Source organism: Acomys minous, assembly GCF_964271855.1.
Source record: "Acomys minous genome assembly, chromosome: 12".
NCBI classification, from domain to species: Eukaryota; Metazoa; Chordata; class Mammalia; order Rodentia; family Muridae; genus Acomys; species Acomys minous.
The window spans coordinates 8,017,627-8,036,173 of NC_140493.1; the positions used below are offsets into that span (position 1 = coordinate 8,017,627).

Here is an 18,547-nt window from a genome sequence, read left to right on the forward strand (position 1 = left end):
ATTGACCGTTGCATAAATGTATTGCCCCCTTGAGGTTAATTCTGTTTGTATTGGTGGTCATGAAGTATGATACCAGCACTCAGGAAGGTAAGAGGACGAGCTTGGTTTGAGACCAGCCAGGGATCCATAGTGCAGCTTTGTTTGCGAAACTATAAAGTACAGATAGATAGATGATAGATGGATGTATGGATAGACAGATAGGTAAACAGATGATAGGTGGATAGATAGATAGATAGATAGATAGATAGATAATCAAGAGATAGAGGTAGATAAGTAGGCAGATAGAAGATATATAGATAAATAGATGATTGATAGATAATAGGTAGATAATAGATAGATAGATTGATTGATAGATAGATAGATGGATGGGTAAATAGATGGATGGATAGATAGATAGATGGATAGATAGGTAGACAGATAGATAGATGGATGGATAGATAGATGGATGGATGGATGGATGGATAGACAGATAGGTAAACAGATGATAGATGGATAGATAGATAGATAGATGGATAGATGGATGGATGGATAGATGGATAGATAGATAGATAATGATACATATAGTGCTAATGATCAAATCCAAGCATTCCACATTTATTCTACGATTGTTCTACACCTCCTAACTCCTAGCTTAAAATTCAAAGTCAGTTTTTAATCAATAAAGCATAGTTATTTCTTGCTGTTTTACCCAGTACAACAAAGAGTCTTCAAGTCAGTGGTCAGTCCTTACACATTCAGAGGAATTCTTGACAACGATGGAAAGCTACTCTTGTTACTGATCTCCCTGTTATTTGTGTGCCTGTTGGTCCATTCCTACATTTCATTTTATTAACCTTCTAAATTTTATTATTTTTAAGAAAGGGGCCAGCAAGATAGTTCAGTGTATAAAGGTGCTTGCCATCAAGTCTGACCTATTCCTGGGACTCACATAGTGACAAGAGAGGATCCATTATTACAAGTTGTAATCTGGCCAGTGTGCATCCGGTGGCTCATGGATGCCTTCCCACACTGACAAATAAATTCAATAAAAACATTTCCTTTAGTTTAAGCTACAATGGATATTATTTATTTTTAGAGATTATATTACATATCAATTTGTTGTATCACTTAGCATCATACTAGTCATTAAAATATAAGAATGTTGTAATAATATAACTTATCACAAGGCTCTTTGTACACACTGATCATATACAATTTGCCTCTGCTACTACCGTTCTTATAATTCCATACCCATATTTTTTACCTAATGATTCATACTTTTTAATAAAAATAAAGGAATAAAACAACATCCTTATATTTGTTGACACACTTACCATTTCTGTTGCTCTTTGTCTCCTCTCTACACCTGTCTCCATCTGGCCGTTTCCCTGTAGCCTAAATAACTCTCTTTAGTCTTTCCTGTGTTGTCTATAGAGGAAAGTCTGTACTGTGAGACCAGAGAAAGAAACTGTCTCAACTTGCATTTATCTGAAAACATTTCTGAAAGATATGTTAGTGGACGTGAAGATCAGGACTCACAGATTTGTCACGGCCATTTACAGGGCGCAGTACCCATTTTCCTGGTTTTGTCATTTCTGATTCAGCTATCATTTGGACTTCTGTTTCTCTGTGCCTGGTATGTCTCTCTCCTGCCACTCATGTCCGTTCATAACACTCGGTCTTTGGTTTACAGATGTTTGATTGTGGTGTGCTTAGGGAAGTGTGTGTGTGTGTATGCATGAGTGCGTGTGCATGTGCACGTGTGTGTGTGTGTGTGTGTGTGTGTGTGTGTGTGTGTGTGTGTGTGTGTATTTACCAAGATTTGTAGATTCCTACTCTTCTGGGACTCCAATTAAACTCTGTGCAGAGTGCTTCATGGTCCTGAGGTAAAACCGTTTTTTAATGCAGTCTTTCTGGTTTATAGATGGATCGATTCTACTGTGCTCTCTTTACAGTTACTGCCTCCTGTCGTCTCCAACCAGCCCAATCTAGCTAGTGAATTCCTCACTTCAGATACTGCTCCTTTCGTACCTGAATTCCCACAAAATTCTTTATATTTAAGTTTCTCTGCTTTTTGGCATCTGGCCATACATCCTAGTCTCTGTCTCTGTCTCTGTCTCTCTGTCTCTGTCTCTGTCTCTGTCTCTCTGTCTCTGTCTCTGTCTCTCTGTGTGTGTGTGTGTGTGTGTGTGTGTGTGTGTGTGTCTGTCTGTCTGTCTGTCTGTCTGTCTGTTTCTTCCTCCCAAGAGCTGGGATTAAAGGCATGTGCCACCATGCTGGGCTTCTATTCTGGTCACCTTTTTTAAAAATCACGTTTGAATGTGTTTGTGATACATTCAGTCTTCATCTGAGAATTCTGAATCGTCTTTGAGTCATTGTTCATCCACTGTTTTCATTTTCACTAGGAGTGATATGTTCTTCTTATCACATGTCTGTTAGTGTTTTAGTATGTGAAATTTTATATGGATTATGTTGTGTAGACACTAAGCCTATTGGAATCCTCTGAAAATACTTTTTTACAGGAAGTTGTCAGTTAGTAGCTAATCACCTTGCCTTTGTGGGAGCTTGGCTCTTTGCCTGGATGGTGGATCTGTTCCAATATTATTTTAGATTTAGGGCAAAATTTTTAAGGTTGCAATACCATTTTCCCATAATCACATAACCACGGTCCTTCGAGACTCAGGTGTAAATTTTGAATTGTTAGAAATCCTTTGTGTCTCAGCCAGGCATGGCTTTTGAGCAGTGCTACTCGGCCTCTGAAATCTCCTCATACCATGCTCCAGCATTCCAGCTGAGGCTCTGTGCTTCCTTTATTCTCCTGTGAGAGTCTAGATAGTTACTCCTCAAACTTAAGCCTGTCTCCTTACTCACAAGCTGTCATCTGACTTCTCCAGATGTCTGCTTGAGGGACAGTCATGTGTAGCTTCCAGACTAGGGAATACCTTAGAGTCAGTCCCAAGTAAAATGGAATCACAGGGAACATTCCCATCCCTTTAAGGTTGAACCCCCACCCAGTGCCTGCCTACCATTTTTCATGGCTTCCCATTACCTTTATATTTTGTCCAGGTATCATGAATGTTAATTTATAGAATAAATTCTGCCATCCCTGGATCTGGAATCCCATGTGATGTTTCATTAAGCTTTGAAGTGTGAACTGATGTTTTCCTAGTTGAGAAGTTATAATGAAACAGTTTGTAGTGCATTTTCCCTAAAGAAGGGGAACAGACAGATAGGGACTAAGGAAGCATGCCATAAAGATGTGGGAAAATATGTCCTCTCTGCAAGCGTGCATGGGAGCAATAGTAATGACTTTCCTTCACAGAGTTCCAGTGTCACTTGCACACAGTAAGAGATGCTGCCTCAATTTCTGTGTCATAACCATACAGTTTGAGAAAGTGATATGTAATCTAGCAACAAGCTTATGGATAGAAAATCTCTGCCTTTGAGCATGATGTTCAAGCTTTAAGTGTCACCACTGGGCCAAGAGAGGATGACTGTCTATCTTGGGGCCAGAACAGGAACTCTGACAAATACCCAATGGAGTGTGAAGGTGAAATAGGCGCCAAGCAGGAAGGGGACAGATGTGCAAAGTTACTATTACAGTAATTAAGGTATCAAAGTAGGTATAGCTACCAAGAAGTAAAACCCCTCCCTCTTTTTTTTTTTTTTTTTTTTTTAAGACACGGTTTCTCTGTGTAGCCTTGGCTGTCCTGGACTCACTTTGTAGACCAGGCTGGCCTCGAACTCACAGCGATCACTTCTTTTGGTTCCTCCAACTGTTGCTTTTCTAGCTAACTAATGGTAATGGGTGTGGTTGCCACAGTGATTACAGGAAGTAAAAATCCTTATTCATCAAGAGGGTGCACTCTGCCAGATGGACATCTCACCAATAGACAGTCAGAGGAGCCAAAGCAGGGAGAGGCTTTACTTCTTTGTAGCTATACTATTTTGATCCCTTACCTTAATAAGTAGTTTTGCACCCCTGTCCCTTTCCCATTTCCCCTTATTTCAGTTTCACACTGTTTCATAAGCTTCCCCAAATTAAATTTCCGACTTAGATCAGTTCTCAGGTTCTTTTTTATTTAATGTAGATTTTCAAGATTTGGTGCATGTATATATCACTGCAAAGCCCTTGTGCAGCTCCACATGCATGGGGGCCACTTTTCCTGCTGTTGTCTTCAGATCTGAGCTTAACTGTCACCTCTCCGGGAGGTCCACCATGGCATCAGCCTGAGGAGTGGTCATCACTGTAGTTATATTTGCTCTCATGAAGCCAAAACAGAACACGTTCAGCTGGACACCATAGATGGCAGAAATGTATTCCTCCTAGCTACAGAGACTGAGAAAGACATTTTCAAAGTTCACAATCCAGGTGATAGCAGAACTAGAGTCTGGCAAACCATTATTACTGCTTCTTCTGGCCCTCTTCTTACTGTCTCATTACATGATGGCGAGCATGGAGGAAGGGAAGGAGGGAGAGGAGAGGAGGGGAGAGGGAGGGAGGGGAGGGAAGAGGATGGGAGAGGAGATGAAGGGAGGGAGGGGAGGGGAGAGGGAAGGATGAAGAGGAGAGGGAGGGAGTGAGGGAGATGAGGGGAGAGAGAGAGAGAGAGAGAGAGAGAGAGAGAGAGAGAATATGTTTCCCTCCCTTCACTCTACAGTATCTCATACAGACGAGGCTATCCTTCATCTTGCTATGTACCATGTAGCCGAGGCTGACCTTGAACTCCTGATCCTCCTGTGTGTACCTTCAGAGTACTGAGGTGATGGGGGAAGAGGACACTACCCTCACCACCTAACTAACATTCCTACATCCTTCATCTCCTAATACTGTTACACCAAAGATTAGAATGAAAACATGGTAACTTTGAGGGGCTGCATTTTCCCAAATACTCTACTAGCACATTCCATACCTGTTTTTATTCTGTATTTCCGATACTTACTGTCTCCTGATAAACTGTAAGTCCTGTGGTAAGTGAGCAGGTCTGCATTACTTATCTGAGTCTAGTCAATACATAGTTGTGAATAAACATAAGAACAAATGTAAAGCGAGCGGTTGCACACGGGTTATAATAGACTCGGTCAGTCAAGTGAGTGAGCTCAATGCTGGGCTGTGCAGGAGTCATCGTAAACACAGTTAAGTTTTCCAGTTTTCAGGGCTGCAAAAATGACAGCATTCTGCACACACCTGCCTGTATGTGCTAAGCAGCAAGTGTGAAATTCTGTGAATGCTTTGACAACTCATCCTCCACTTCCTGTCTAACTCATCCTCCACTTCCTGTCTACCGTTTTCTCTAGAATGGCCACGTCTGCTGCTCAGTGGATCCACAGTGCCTTCAGGAGCTGTGAAGTTAACTGCCTCATGGGAGATCTCTGTTTAAAGAATGTTCTTTCACTTAAAAAGACCAAAAACAAACAAACAAAAACAAAAATGATCTGTGGCCAGCCAAATGCAGCTTTGTTCATGGCCGGCAGGTGGGTGGATATCAATGATGAGATTTGCGGAGCTTGGTGGAAAGCTTCTGAAGAAACCAGATGGCAGTTCTGCCTTTACCAGACGTGGCATCACCCTGTAGCAGGATGAGTGTGGTACGAGGCCACGACATCCTGACCCCTGGATAAGAGGCCTGAGCCCGTCGCCTCCAGGGACGCCTCCAGCTCCACTGGTGCAGGAAGTGTTCTTCTGGCTCAGAATCTTCCCGAGTCAGTGCTGTTCCTCATTGAAACAGTCAAGTAGGAAGTGGTGAGTGAATTATATTTTCCGAAGCCAAGAAGCCGATGCATCTGTACAGTGCACTCTGAAATCTGAAACACGCTATTGTAATGATAACCATAATGCACAGGCATGGTCACGTACCCTTTTCTAACAGGAGAAGTCCCCCTTCCCCCCCCCATTTCCTTGTTCTCTGCACTTAATATCATTTGGTTGAATTTGTTCAGTAGAAGCTCGTTCTTGTGCAAAATAAAATAACTATTTCTCTTACCTTACACCATGTGGGTTGGGGTCTTCTTAAACGTGTCCTGCTTTCTATAGATGCTTTCAAATACACATTGCTTTCTCGTCCTTAGGATGGAAAACACTCACTGTGTTATTGCTGTGTTGAAGGGTGATTTCATCCAACTCTTGGCCTCCGTCAGAGGCGAGGTGAACAGACGCCTCGGTCCATCTCTGGACCTTCAATGTGGCTTCTGTAGTCCTACTCTGTAGCCTGGGGAACATCATACAGAAAGTGCTAATGGTTTCTCTTTCAATCACATTACACTTGAGGACACTAAGACTATTGAGGAGAAAGTGAAAGTTAGGCATTTATTCTGCTAGGTGCCCGCCCACCAGTTGGCCATGACGATGGACTCTTGTCATTTTCCTAAAGGCTACATCCCTTAGTAGGTGGCCTTCTCTGTCCAGCCACCCTTCTTAGCTTCTGCAGTCCTGCTCAGACCTTCTCTCTGAGAGCTGGTAAGTCTAGCTGCCCCATCCTTGAGAGACACCTCTTTCATTTCTTGTTGGCCTCCCTGTTTTAACTCACATGATTACACATAGTCTTTCACACTCTTGAAGTAGCCACATTATACACCATCTCTTTTCTACCAAAATTCTGACGCCAAGAAAGGAGTGTGTGAAAACTGGAAATGCCTTCAAGAAGTGGTTCTTCAAATGTTGATCTATAAATCCCTCTCACCGTTAGGAGGGATCACCATATCCCACACTTAACTTGATATGCCAGAATCTCAAGACAGGAATTGTAGGCAGACTGATACCCTGAGAAAATTAATGTCATGTGGCTTTGTTCTTGTGAGTAGAACTGACATAAAAGGAAACACAGGTGTCAAATTCATTGCTTGCTGCACAGAGGTATTTGTCAGGAATGGAAGATACGGAGGTGTAGCACTGCAAGCCACAGAACAAAGATGGCGGAGCCCCTCTCAGCTACCACCTCACCATTGCTGTGGAACAACCAACAAGTGAGCAGAGCAAGGGGACTGTGCACACGTCTAAGATCTGTGGCATGGGAAATACGTAGCGCCTGTGCACACTTAAGTGTCTTTACATTGCCTGGATTTATCACAGGGGCCTCTATCCCATGCTCTGCTTACATTGACGAGATCATCAGACTATAAGATTGCTCTCTTTTTATCAACTATGCAACTCTGCTAAATGGCAAATTGAGTTTCCAAGAGGGTAGATAATAAGTTGAAGATTTCACATAACTTTCATTATATACAGTTGAGATTCTCTGTTGAAATCTCCTGAAACTATTTATCTTGCTTGCTCTTATGGGGAGAATAAGAAGTGTGTGTGTGTGTATGTGCGCGTGTGTGTGCATGCGTGTGTGTGTGTGTGCATGTGAATGCGTGTGTGTGTGTGTGTGTGTGTGTGTGTGTGTGTGTGTGTGTGTTTATTGGTAGCCGGCAGACCCCAGCTCTCCATAGATCACCAAATGGGAGAAAACTCACAATACTGAGAAGGACAAGAGAACAGGAGCGTCCTGTCAGGGGCTGGTAATTCAGTGAATCCATTCACAGTGATCACCTTCCCCGCTCCCCCCTCCCGCCCCAGAGACTTATAAATAGCAGGCCTCAGGGTGGTTATTATTTTATCTGCAGAACCCTGAAAGCAGTAATTAACTGTTCCCCAAGAACATCCTCCCTTTAAAAAGAGATTGTGACTACCTTGTTTCTCACTCTGTGCTAATTGGAGAAAATGCCCTGGTTGAGCTACGCCAGCATTATGGGAATGTGAGGAGTAAATGGCCTGCAGTGAAGTTGAAGGCACCGAGCTGTTTTAGCTGGAAGCCTTAGGAGCAGTGTCCTCACTATCAATACAGTTCAGTTACTTCCATTACCCAGGGATTAAAAACAGCACAGACCATTCAAATCTGGTTGGACAGTGAGTATCATATTGAGTTGAATCACCCCACCCCGACCCTGGTTTTAATGATTGCCATACTGGCTGCTTGCTTTGCTTTGTAGACTGCCAGAGAGAGTCGTGGGCTTATTTGGTCTTACCCCAGCAGCACCCCCTTTCATCTTTCCAATAACTTGGCTGCCTATACTATACCCAAATTGAGAAACTAATTGCCTTTGCAGAATGAATGGTGCCTCAATACTCCAAAGCAGCAATCAATACTCCAGATTGTCGGAGAACCGAAATTATTCAGCTGAGCGGAGTTTAGGTTACACGTACTGAATAGAAGATGAATTTCAGCTCACGATGCGTTAGCTCGTCTATCCAAGCTCCCTGTCACTGAGGAGCTAAGTGTCCCTCTGAAGTTCAGCAGACCCCCCCACCTGCATGTGGCCCCAGCTCCTCTGACCAAGCACATACGCATTAGAAACAGCTGTTGTTTTGGGAGCAAGACTTTTGTTTGTTTTTACAAGTGCAGAGCACTCATGGCACAACAGTAAATTCACATCTAAGAAATCTGACCTGAAAGGACCCTTGAAGGCAGTAGGAGACAGCCTTGCCTCTGTGTTCCTTCTGCCCATGGTGTGACTCCTTCTCTGTGGTGAAACGGGCACCTTGTTTCACACTGACCTTTTCATACTGGTGTGCTGTTCTACACCGTACAATTCAGTGTCTTCCAAAAAGGAACTGATACTTTGTTGCCCTTAAATAATGGACCTGCTGGTGAGAGTGACTGGGCTGCAATGGCTCTGGAGAATTCAATACAGAATAATCTGAATGTCTATTACTTTTTTTTTTCTGTTTGCCAGGGGTCTTGAAAAACTCTCCCAAACCTCTGACTTTGTGCTGAGTTGAGTTATTTTTCATAGATGTTTTGCATGACAGATTCCGAAATTCATCTTTGTTCTGAATGACAACAAAGTATGTGACTCTCACATATAAAGTGTTGCATGTAAAGCATGCTGTCTTACCTAAATAGAACTCTTGTGGTATTCAGTGCTTTGATAAACAGTATGAAATAAGAGTATGACTATGTACAAATTAAAAATGTCAGTCTATTTTTAAATAATTTTATACCTCTATAACAAAACCACAAGAATAAATATAGAAAATATTTTTAAAAATAACAAAAAATTTAATTCCTTTTCAAAATAGGGGATCATATGATGTATGGCTCTATGGAGAAAAATCTAAGCCCACATTCAATAAGTCTTTTAGTGACTTTCTGCATGTATGTCAGATTCTTGTCTAGGCACTGTGTGAAGGATGTCTCATGAGCCATCTTCAGTGGAGCATTATGGGAAAAAAGTGAAGCATCCAGGCATACAGTGAGTAAGTGAGACTGGGCCATAGCATTCGCTTACTGTGTGCTCATCTTGCACATGCTCCTATGGGAGGAAGAGGGAAACAGGCACAATATCACATGGTTAAAAAAAAAAACCACTCTTAGGAAGAATCAACAACATTGAGACAGTGATTATAATGGGTAATAGTAAATGTGGGATGGCTAGAAACTTCTGCAGTAAAGTGACAGTGGAAGAGATATCCGAGTGAGGAGAGGCTGAGCTAGCTGCATCCTAGGGGTGGAGAAGACAAGCAGGGAGATGTGTGCACAGGACCACAGCTTGCATGCGCCTTGTGGAATGAGCAAGCCAAATGCTTGTGCCTAGAAAATGATGTCATAGCCATGCATAATGGCCTTTCCCGGTTCTCGAGGACAATGTCATGGGCGTACACATTGTTGTTTGTGCCATGGGAAACATCAGAGAGCTACGACCATCGCGGTGCCCCATACTGACTGACCACGATAGCTGCTGTGTGGAGACCAGACAGGGGTGGGAGGGGTGTGGGAGGCAGGACCCAGAAGCACATTCATGCTCTGGAATTTCTGAGACGGTGTCCGTGGTTTGGGCTAGAATGATAACAGTGAGATGAACGGAAGGACATAACACCCAGGAAGACCCAGTTAAGTGAAGAAAAAGGAAAGAAGACTAAATATCACAAAATGGCACTTCCCATAGCAATTCAAGAACAAGAAAAAGACAGTTCTTTCAAAGGTTACTATTGGAGAAAATCAAATGACCAGAAATAGCCAAGTCTGATTTGAAAGAGAACTATATTTAAGGGCAATAAAGGATTTCCTCTATCTCATACTCACAATGTTGAAGAAATTGAATGTCACAAATTTGTACGTGTATTGCATATACAATCATATGTGTGTATAAAATAAATAAATGGCTTGCTTGACACATGACCAAAAAACATATAAAGCAACATTCACGTAAAAGATGCTTATGTGTGTGCATATACATATGTATGTAGTTATTCAAAACAGCAAGGCCCCAGAAGCCACCCAATGGATGTACAAATATCTCACACATGTTGCGCTGAAAGGCTGTAATCACAGGAAAACACAAATATAAAACTTATCCTAATTTTATGCAAAGCAACTCCCGTGTAGTCGAACAGCCTTGTTAATTGGTCTGGAATATCCCCCTCAGCCTCGTGGGCTTGAACACCAAATGGTGGTGCTGTTTTTCAAGTTACAAAACATTTAGGAGATAGGTCTTGGCTAGCAGAGACAGGTCACTAAAGGTGGGCCTTTCAAGGTTATAGCCAGCCCTGTTTCTGGCCCTGCACTCTGCACCTGCAGCAGTGTGAGTGGGGTGCTCCATATCATACTGTGGCCATCTTGCTCGGAGCTGCTACAGCTGTCACACCACCATATCATGATGGGCTGTGGCCCCAATGTAAGAACCAGGGACAAACCTCTCCCTTCAGTTGTATGAATCAGGCATTCTGTCACAGCAACAAGCAAAGCATGTGACACAAACCTAGGTGGGAAAGCCTCTTACAATCATTGTTGAATTCTAGTATATGAAATGGACAAAGAAAACTACATATATGTAGTCACATAAGGTGGTGGTACCTAGAATCAATCAATATATATATATATATATATATATATATATATATATAGATATATAGATATATAGATATATAGATATATAGATATATATATAATGTGTGTGTGTGTGTGGGTGTGGGTGTGGGTGTGGGTGTGGGTGTGTCCTACAAAGGTGAGAACCATAATCATCCCAAAGAGAGATAGAGAGATGAGCAAGAGACATGTATAGATGATTAATAAGAACAAAATATCCAAAGATCCAATTGAACACAAGGAAACTTACTTGGTCTAGTCAGCGACAGGAAAGTGTGCCCACCACTGGTGCCCTGAAATGTAGCTTTTCTCCTTCAAACACCTTTCCCTGCCTCAGAGGCAGCTGTAACTCCTATCTTCTGCATGATTTCCTTAGACGATGCTGTCAAGGGTAGACAGTAAGGACGTTGTGAACAGCTCACTCCATGTGATCTCATGTAACTTGCTTTATCCTTGCCCAAGGATTTGGCAAGTGAACAAAACCATCATCTATAGATGGGGTTGGCTACAAATCAGCCTTTCTGCCAGAGGAGATTTTCAACTTTACCTCAGTCCTTTGTGGTGTTTCTTTTTCAGGCATAGAGTGATTTTTTTTTCTGTGTTAATGTGAGCTTGTCACTGTGTGGTGACGATTTCCTGTTGTTCATTATATCACCTATGAATTGTCATCTCTGTGGACACTGTTCATGTCTACCTGTATGCTAGGTCCATACTTGCATGGTGTGTTGTTTGAGTAAATCAGACAAATCCTGCTGCACAACTGTTAGAAATTCTTTGACACATCTTCATAATACTGTCCTCAACATCTTGTCATGGATTATTTATTATAATTTTTTCAAATTCTATTTATTGTGTGAGCGGTGTGATGAGCACGTGAGAAAGATCCTCTGTAGGCAAGGCACAGGTGCGGGTGGCGGGACAGCTTCTGTAAGCCAGTTTTCTCCTTCACCATGGGTGCTAGGACTCGGACTTTGGTCTTCAGCCTTGCACATCCAGTACCTCTCACGCTGAGCCATCATACTGGACATTTACAAACAATTTTCTTTTGTATCATTCACTCATATTCCATCATATTTCTTTTTTTAACACATTTTTTTCCTTTATTAATTTATTCTTGTTACATCTCAATGGTTATCCCATCCCTTGTATCCTCCCATTCTTCCCTCCCTCCCATTTTCCCCTTATTCTCCTCCCCTATGACTGTTCCAAATGTGGATTATTTTCTCACCAACTCACTGCTTATGCATGTTCTAGAAAGGGGAGCCCCACAAATCTGTCTTCAGGATCCTCTCTTTTCAGTTATTTCGAACACTCACCCAGACTCTGTTTTCCTTCGGTTTTGTCTCCATTTATGAGATGTCTGTACTGGTTCAGCTACCTGGGCCACACTGACAAGCTCCTCTTCAAATACCCTTGCAGAGCTGTCCACCAGCACCAGCTTTCTCCAGTTAGTTTGGCCCCCCAAAAAACTGATGCTTTTCTAGATATTCCATTCACAAGCTGTGTTACATTACATCCAGACTCAGACATCACATTCCTTGAGGAGTTCCTTCGGTCCCAGACTTAGGCCTACACTGGAATTCGGGACTCACCCACTGGACACCTCCATCCACATAGAGGAGAAAAGTACACTTCCCCCCCAATCCACCAAGCCAGGTCTTTGTATATACTTGAAATTCATAGAGATGGTAAAATGCTAAATAAGAATACATTTATATTCAAATCATATCCTCCCAAGTGTGTTTATGAAATCATCCTTCTAGGAGCTTATTCATGTCTGTGCAAAATCGCATTCTATTCAGTGGCGTGTTACTATTCCATAAAGAATCCAATAGCATGTATTTTCTACTTCAAATTGAATTTTTCCTAGTAATTGGGGGTTTCATTTGTAGTAAATATGTTTCTAAGCACAGGTCTTTGTGCATCATTTCGTCAATTCTCTCAGAAATTCCAAAGGAAGATATCTTTGCTGCGCTATGAATAAAACAGCTTGCTTTTATTTCAGTAACATGAAACATCTTAACTGTAATGCGGAATCCATAGAAATACAAGTGTAGCCTCTACGTTTTCACTCTGCACAGATAAGGACAAAAGTCAGACATCACCAAGGGGTGATTAACATGGCAACAGAACTGTTACTGTTAGCTTAACGTGTCACTTTCTGCTTTTTAAAGCACCATGCCTAAGGTCAGAAGTCATCCCATTACCCTCAGTCTTAAAGAACCATCATCCTGTCTTTTTTTTTTTTTTTAACGAGGGAGAAAAGTACTTAAGCTATTCTGCCCCAAGCCTTAGAGAAATTCTTTGAATATTGCTCTGATGCAAGGACACAATTCATAGTGACGTGTTTGAATGAGAAAGTACGGAGGACAGTAGAAGTCTCTTAGGCGGCTTCTCAGTCATCCCCTCCTCAAATGATTATGTGTTCCAGCTCACTTGGGCCTTCTGAAGTTCCCTGAGGAAGCTGCCATGGCAGCACTCATGGTCCACTGGAGATTCCATTTCTTTTTCTTTTTCTTTTTTTTTTCTTTTGCTTCTTCTATATAAACTTAGAAAATCACAGCTGAATGCCATGAGCATTTGAGAAGGCCCAAAGTGAAAAAGAGCACATTTTCAAACTTTGTGTCCAAATGTTAGCTAAGCTCTCCACAAAACGAAAGAGGCTGAGAAGCCATTCTTAGACAAGGTAATCTTCAGAAGAAGAGGGCGACAAGGTAATCTTCAGAAGGAGAGGGGTGGCAGTGCCTAATGACCTCCCTTTGCCATCCTCTGGGGCCTACAGCTGGCCTGAAATATCCCTGATGCCTGACTGTCCTATCCTGGGCAACTCTAGTCCTAAGGGAGTCCCAAGAGCTACTGTGGGTGTTTCAGCTTGGTCCTATGGAAACTGGAGCCCAAGCATACTTGCTCTGTATTGGGAACTAAATTTAGTGTGTTCTGTCCCAAGTTAGAATGTTTCTCTAACATTTCAAGCCTACTTTATTCTTTTAAATATATATGTGCCTATATTTTTCATATAATACAAATACATATTTGATACAATACATATATATTTGATATTGTATATACATGTAAAGAATTATCTTTATGTGTCCACATGTGTGTTTGTGTGGGGTTATGTGCACACATATACTATTGTAATTATATCCTCCTGGGAGTCTAGTGATATGCATTCGTGAGCTGCCTGACGTGGGTGCGGAGAGCTGAACTCTGTTCCTCTGTCAGACTGCTATGCATGATAAACCACTGAGCAATCTCTCCAACCCCCAGGTTTTAAATATATTCTTAAACCTTGGCTTTGGAACCTTAAATTGCTCTTTCAAACTACTTCCCAAAGAGCACAGGCTGAGTCACTGCATAGAAAGCTGCCTACAGACATCAAACTGGATGCTAGCATAGACAAGAATTTGTTGAATGTTTTTAATTTTCTGCTCATTTGTGACTGCATGGTAGTGGGCTACTCCCTCGCTCATCTCTTTCTTGGAATGTCCGGCTAACTGCAGATAGCACTAATTTGCCTGTACTAACTCATTTGGTTCTGCAACCTTTTCCCAGAGAGCTAACATCCAATAAAAATATAGCTTGCCTGCTGAGTTATTCTGGATACAGCGTTATCAGAAGTTCCTTTCTCACTATGTGGAACTTTTCTTTTCCGTAACTCAGGGGCTCCTGTGAGCCAGACTGATCTAAAACTTGCTGCATAGCTGAGGCTGATCTTGAACTTCTGACCCCTTTGCCTTTGCCTCCCAAATGCTTCTGAAACCATAGACAGGAACACCACACCCAAGCTATGTGGTGCTGGATAGTGACCAGGGCTTCGTTTATGATAGACAAACAGTCTACAGAATGAGCTGCTGTTTCTCCAGCCCCAATCAACGACAGCCTCTTCTGAGGGTTCCAGAGCATAGCCTGGGCAGGCAGCTGCTCCGCTCTGATGGGGGCACTCCAAGAGCATCACAAGATGGGAGTGCAGAAAAGATTGTACGGCAAGAAAGGAAGAAAGGGACTGAAGAATAACATCTCAGCATGTGTGTGTGTTTGTTTGTGTGTGTGTGTGTGTGTGTGTGTGTGTGTGTGCGCACGTGCGTGTGCGCACATGCTCATTGGTATGTGAGTGAGTGTGTATGTACACATGGAGGTCAGAGGACAACTTCAGGTGTTGTTCCTCAGGTGTCAGTCACTTTCTTCTTCCTCCTTTCTCCTCCTCCTCCTCCTTCTCCTCCTCCTCCTCCTCCTTCTTTTTATCGGAGAGCATCCATCACTAGCCTGGAGCTCATCAGTAATCTAGGACAACTGGGCAGAAAACCCAGGAAATCCTGTCCCCACATCCCCAGCACTAGATTCCAAGGGTAAGCCATTACACTTTGTTTTTATCTTTTTTTTTCTTTTCTTTCCATTTTTTGGGTTCTTAGGCTAAACTAGCTTGTCAGGCAAGCACTCATGAACTAAACTGTCTCCTTGGTCCCTAGGGTCTTTGAAATGTACAAATTGCATATAATATACCACCATGAGGGTGGCCTGAAGATTCTGTAACTACAGAGCTCTGAAATAATCTTTAGGGAGGCCGTGTGCTGCACAGCAATGTAGCCCCAAGCAAGTCATAGAACACTCCAGATGCAGCGAGGAGGAGAAGAGATAAGGAAGAAAGAAGCTCCTGGGGGGGATAGAGTCATTGAGGGACTGGGGATGATATGAAAAAGGTCTGCCTTAAAACAGCACAGGAAGCAGAGCACCAAGGATTTCCCCCTGCCCACAAGGATTATCCTACTGAGGAACAACAGTGTTTCTTTATTACCGTTCTTAATGTGTCCATTTTATGGTGGCTGCCAGGGGTACATATGTAATTTGTAAGTCAGAGAACCAGGAGGAACTACATTGTCCCTAGCCCCAAGACTCTGGGGCTTGTGTGAAGTGGTAAGAAGGGTAAATCAACACCTGTTGTGGTCACCAGAAAGAAAATACTATTAAAAATAACAACAACAGGCTGGAGAGATGGCTCAGCGGTTAAGAGCACTGGCTGCTCTTCCAAAGGTCCTGAGTTCAATTCCTAGCAAGCACATGGTAGCTCTCAACCATCTATACTGAGATCTGGTGACCTCTTCTGGCGTGTAGGCACTATATATATAATAAATAAATAAAAATTAACAACAACAAAAAAACCCACACAAACAAAAAGCCCACTGGTGTCCATGTCCTCTACAGGACACAGCAAACCTGCATTTCCCAGTCTCCTTGCAGTGCTGTGAAGTCAGTTCATTACTGTCCTAGACAGGGTTTATTTGCTGTGAACTGACACACCATGACCACGGCAACTCTTACAAAGGAAAACATTTAACTGGGTCTGGCTTACAGCCTTAGAGGTTTAGTCCACTATCATCACAGCAGAAAGCAAGGCAGCATGCGGGCAGACAGGGTGCTGGAGAAGGAGCTGAGAGCCCTACATCTTGATCCATAGGCAGCAGCAGGAGACTGTGTGCTGCACTGTGCATGGCTTGGGCACATGAGACCTAAAGGCCCTCCCACAGTGACACACTTCAAGGCCACACCCCCTAACAGCCTAACAGCGCCACCCTCTATGGGACAAACATTCAACAGCAGGAATCTATGGGGGCAATTCCTATGTAAAGCACCACAGCTGCATTCTAGTTTAAGGACTGCATGGGAATTCTAGGCACAGCCTACAAGCATCCTTTAGTTGTGAATTCAACTCCTCTAAAAGAATTAAATCACTACAGTTTACATCTGACTCACTCCCTGTCTTTGTAGTGCCCCCAAAACTAAAGTGCTTGCATAGCTTTTAGTGTTCTAAAAATGGGGATAATATATGCAATTTCAATACTGTAACTTTTGCTGGAACACGTCCTTGCTCACGCTTATTTACGCATCAACTACAGCTACCCCAGCGGCAGCACTGAGTGGCTGACACAGGGGGCGTATGCAGTGGCCTCCACTGAGGCGGCTTTACACTTTAAAGTGGTATAATCATAACTCGGCAAATTCTGAGTCACGCACATCATTTATCCTGATGTTTCATTTTATGCTTTTTAAAAAAAAACTTTGCTCCGTAATAAAAAAATAAAGGAAAAGAAAACTAAAGTTCAGCGGTAGAGTGTGCTTTATTTTGCTGTCAGATTAAATGACAGAACCCTGTGTTTCATACAATGATGTCATATGTACGATAGGTGAATGTACTGGCTGGTTTCATGTGCTAACTTGACACACGCTGGAGTCATCAGAGAGAAAGCAGCCTCAATTGAGGAAATCCCTCTGTGAGATCCAGCTGTAAGGCATTTCCTCAGTCAGTGATCAATGGGGGAGGGGAGGGCCCAGCCCATTGTGGGCGGTGCCATCCTTGGGCTGGTAGTCCTGGGTTCTATAAGAAAGCATGCTGAGCAAGCCATGGGAAGCAAGCTAGTGAGCAGCACTCCTCCACGGCCTTCTGCGCATCAGATTCTTCCTCCAGATTCCAGTTCTGTTTGAAGGCCTGTCCTGACTTCCTCCAGTGATGAACTATGATCTGGAAGTGTAAGTTGAATAAACCCTTTCCTCGCCAACTTGCTTTTTGGTGATGGTGCTTTTGTCGAAGCTATAGACACCCTGTCCAACACAGCCGGGTAAGGGTTATTTATGTCCACACGGTGATCTCAGGAATCTGTGAATGCGTCACCTTACACACTAAAATGGAGATGCAGGAGCTGATATGTAGATCAGGTGATAGAGTGGTGGCCTAGTGTGCATGAACTCTAGAGCTCGGTATTTTCAGTGCCACATAAAACTGGGTGCAGGGTACAGGAGGGAGGTGAAGGCAGGTGGACCAAGAGTTGAAGACTATCCTTGCCTACCTTCTAAATCCAAGGCCATACTGAGCCTCGTGAGTTCCTACCTAAAAAGGGGGCGGGAGGATTTGCATATATGATTAAAGTTGAGTGTGGTCTTCAAATGGAGAGATTGAGCTGGGGTCACGGGGTTATCCAAGAGGCTCGAAAGAAGGAGGGAAAAGAGTCGTTGACAGAAGAAGGGATGAATGACTCACTGGCATGAAGGTCAGAGTCAGGTCCTTGTTGGGCCACACAGGTCAGTCGTCCCCGGAATCTAGGACTCGCAGACCAGTAGATTACCAAGTAGATCCAAGCAGCCCAAGCCCAAGCTTTAAGGAGCATCAAACAAATCTGTGTTGTTTTATATTGGTTCTGACATGTTACATTGGCAACGGAAGCTAACTAACTAACTAACTCTGGGTACAATAATGATATTCCTATTCCCCCCAAAATTGGAAAACCCTGTCCAGACACAAATTTACAACAAACTCTTTTACCACATTAGGATTTCTTCATAAAAGAAAAAAAAAAGACTGGAATAAAGATAAAAAAATGAGAGTAAGAGTGTGTTGTTATAAAGAAAGAAAATGTCAAATGTTTGATTTTACCAATGAAGACTCAGAAGTCCGAGGCTGAGGTAAAAACCTGCTGGCAAATCAAAACAACTCTGAGATTCCATCTTACACCCACCAGAATGGCTAAGATCAAAAATTCAAATGACACCACATGCTGGCGAGGATGTGGGGAGAGAGGAACACTCCTTTATTGCTGGTGGGAATGCAAACTAGTACAGCCACTGTGGAAATCTATCTGGCACTGTATCAGAAAACTGGGAATAGGGCTTCCTCAAGACCCAGCTATACCACTCCTTGGAATATACCCAGAAGATGCTCCAGCACACAA

General features: G+C 42.8%; 1 protein-coding gene across 4 annotated transcripts in view; it reads left to right on the forward strand.

Moving 5' to 3' along the window:
- Positions 1-5,967, forward strand: part of NELL2 (neural EGFL like 2) — a 355,587-nt gene extending 349,620 nt beyond the window's left edge. For all 4 annotated transcript variants that reach the window (XM_084747853.1, XM_084747854.1, XM_084747856.1 and 1 more), the window contains exon 21: positions 5,278-5,967. In XM_084747853.1, coding sequence (XP_084603979.1) covers positions 5,278-5,328 — 51 coding nt within the window. In that variant the 3' untranslated portion in view covers positions 5,329-5,967. The remainder of the gene's footprint in view (positions 1-5,277) is intronic.
- The last annotated feature ends 12,580 nt before the right edge of the window (positions 5,968-18,547 follow it).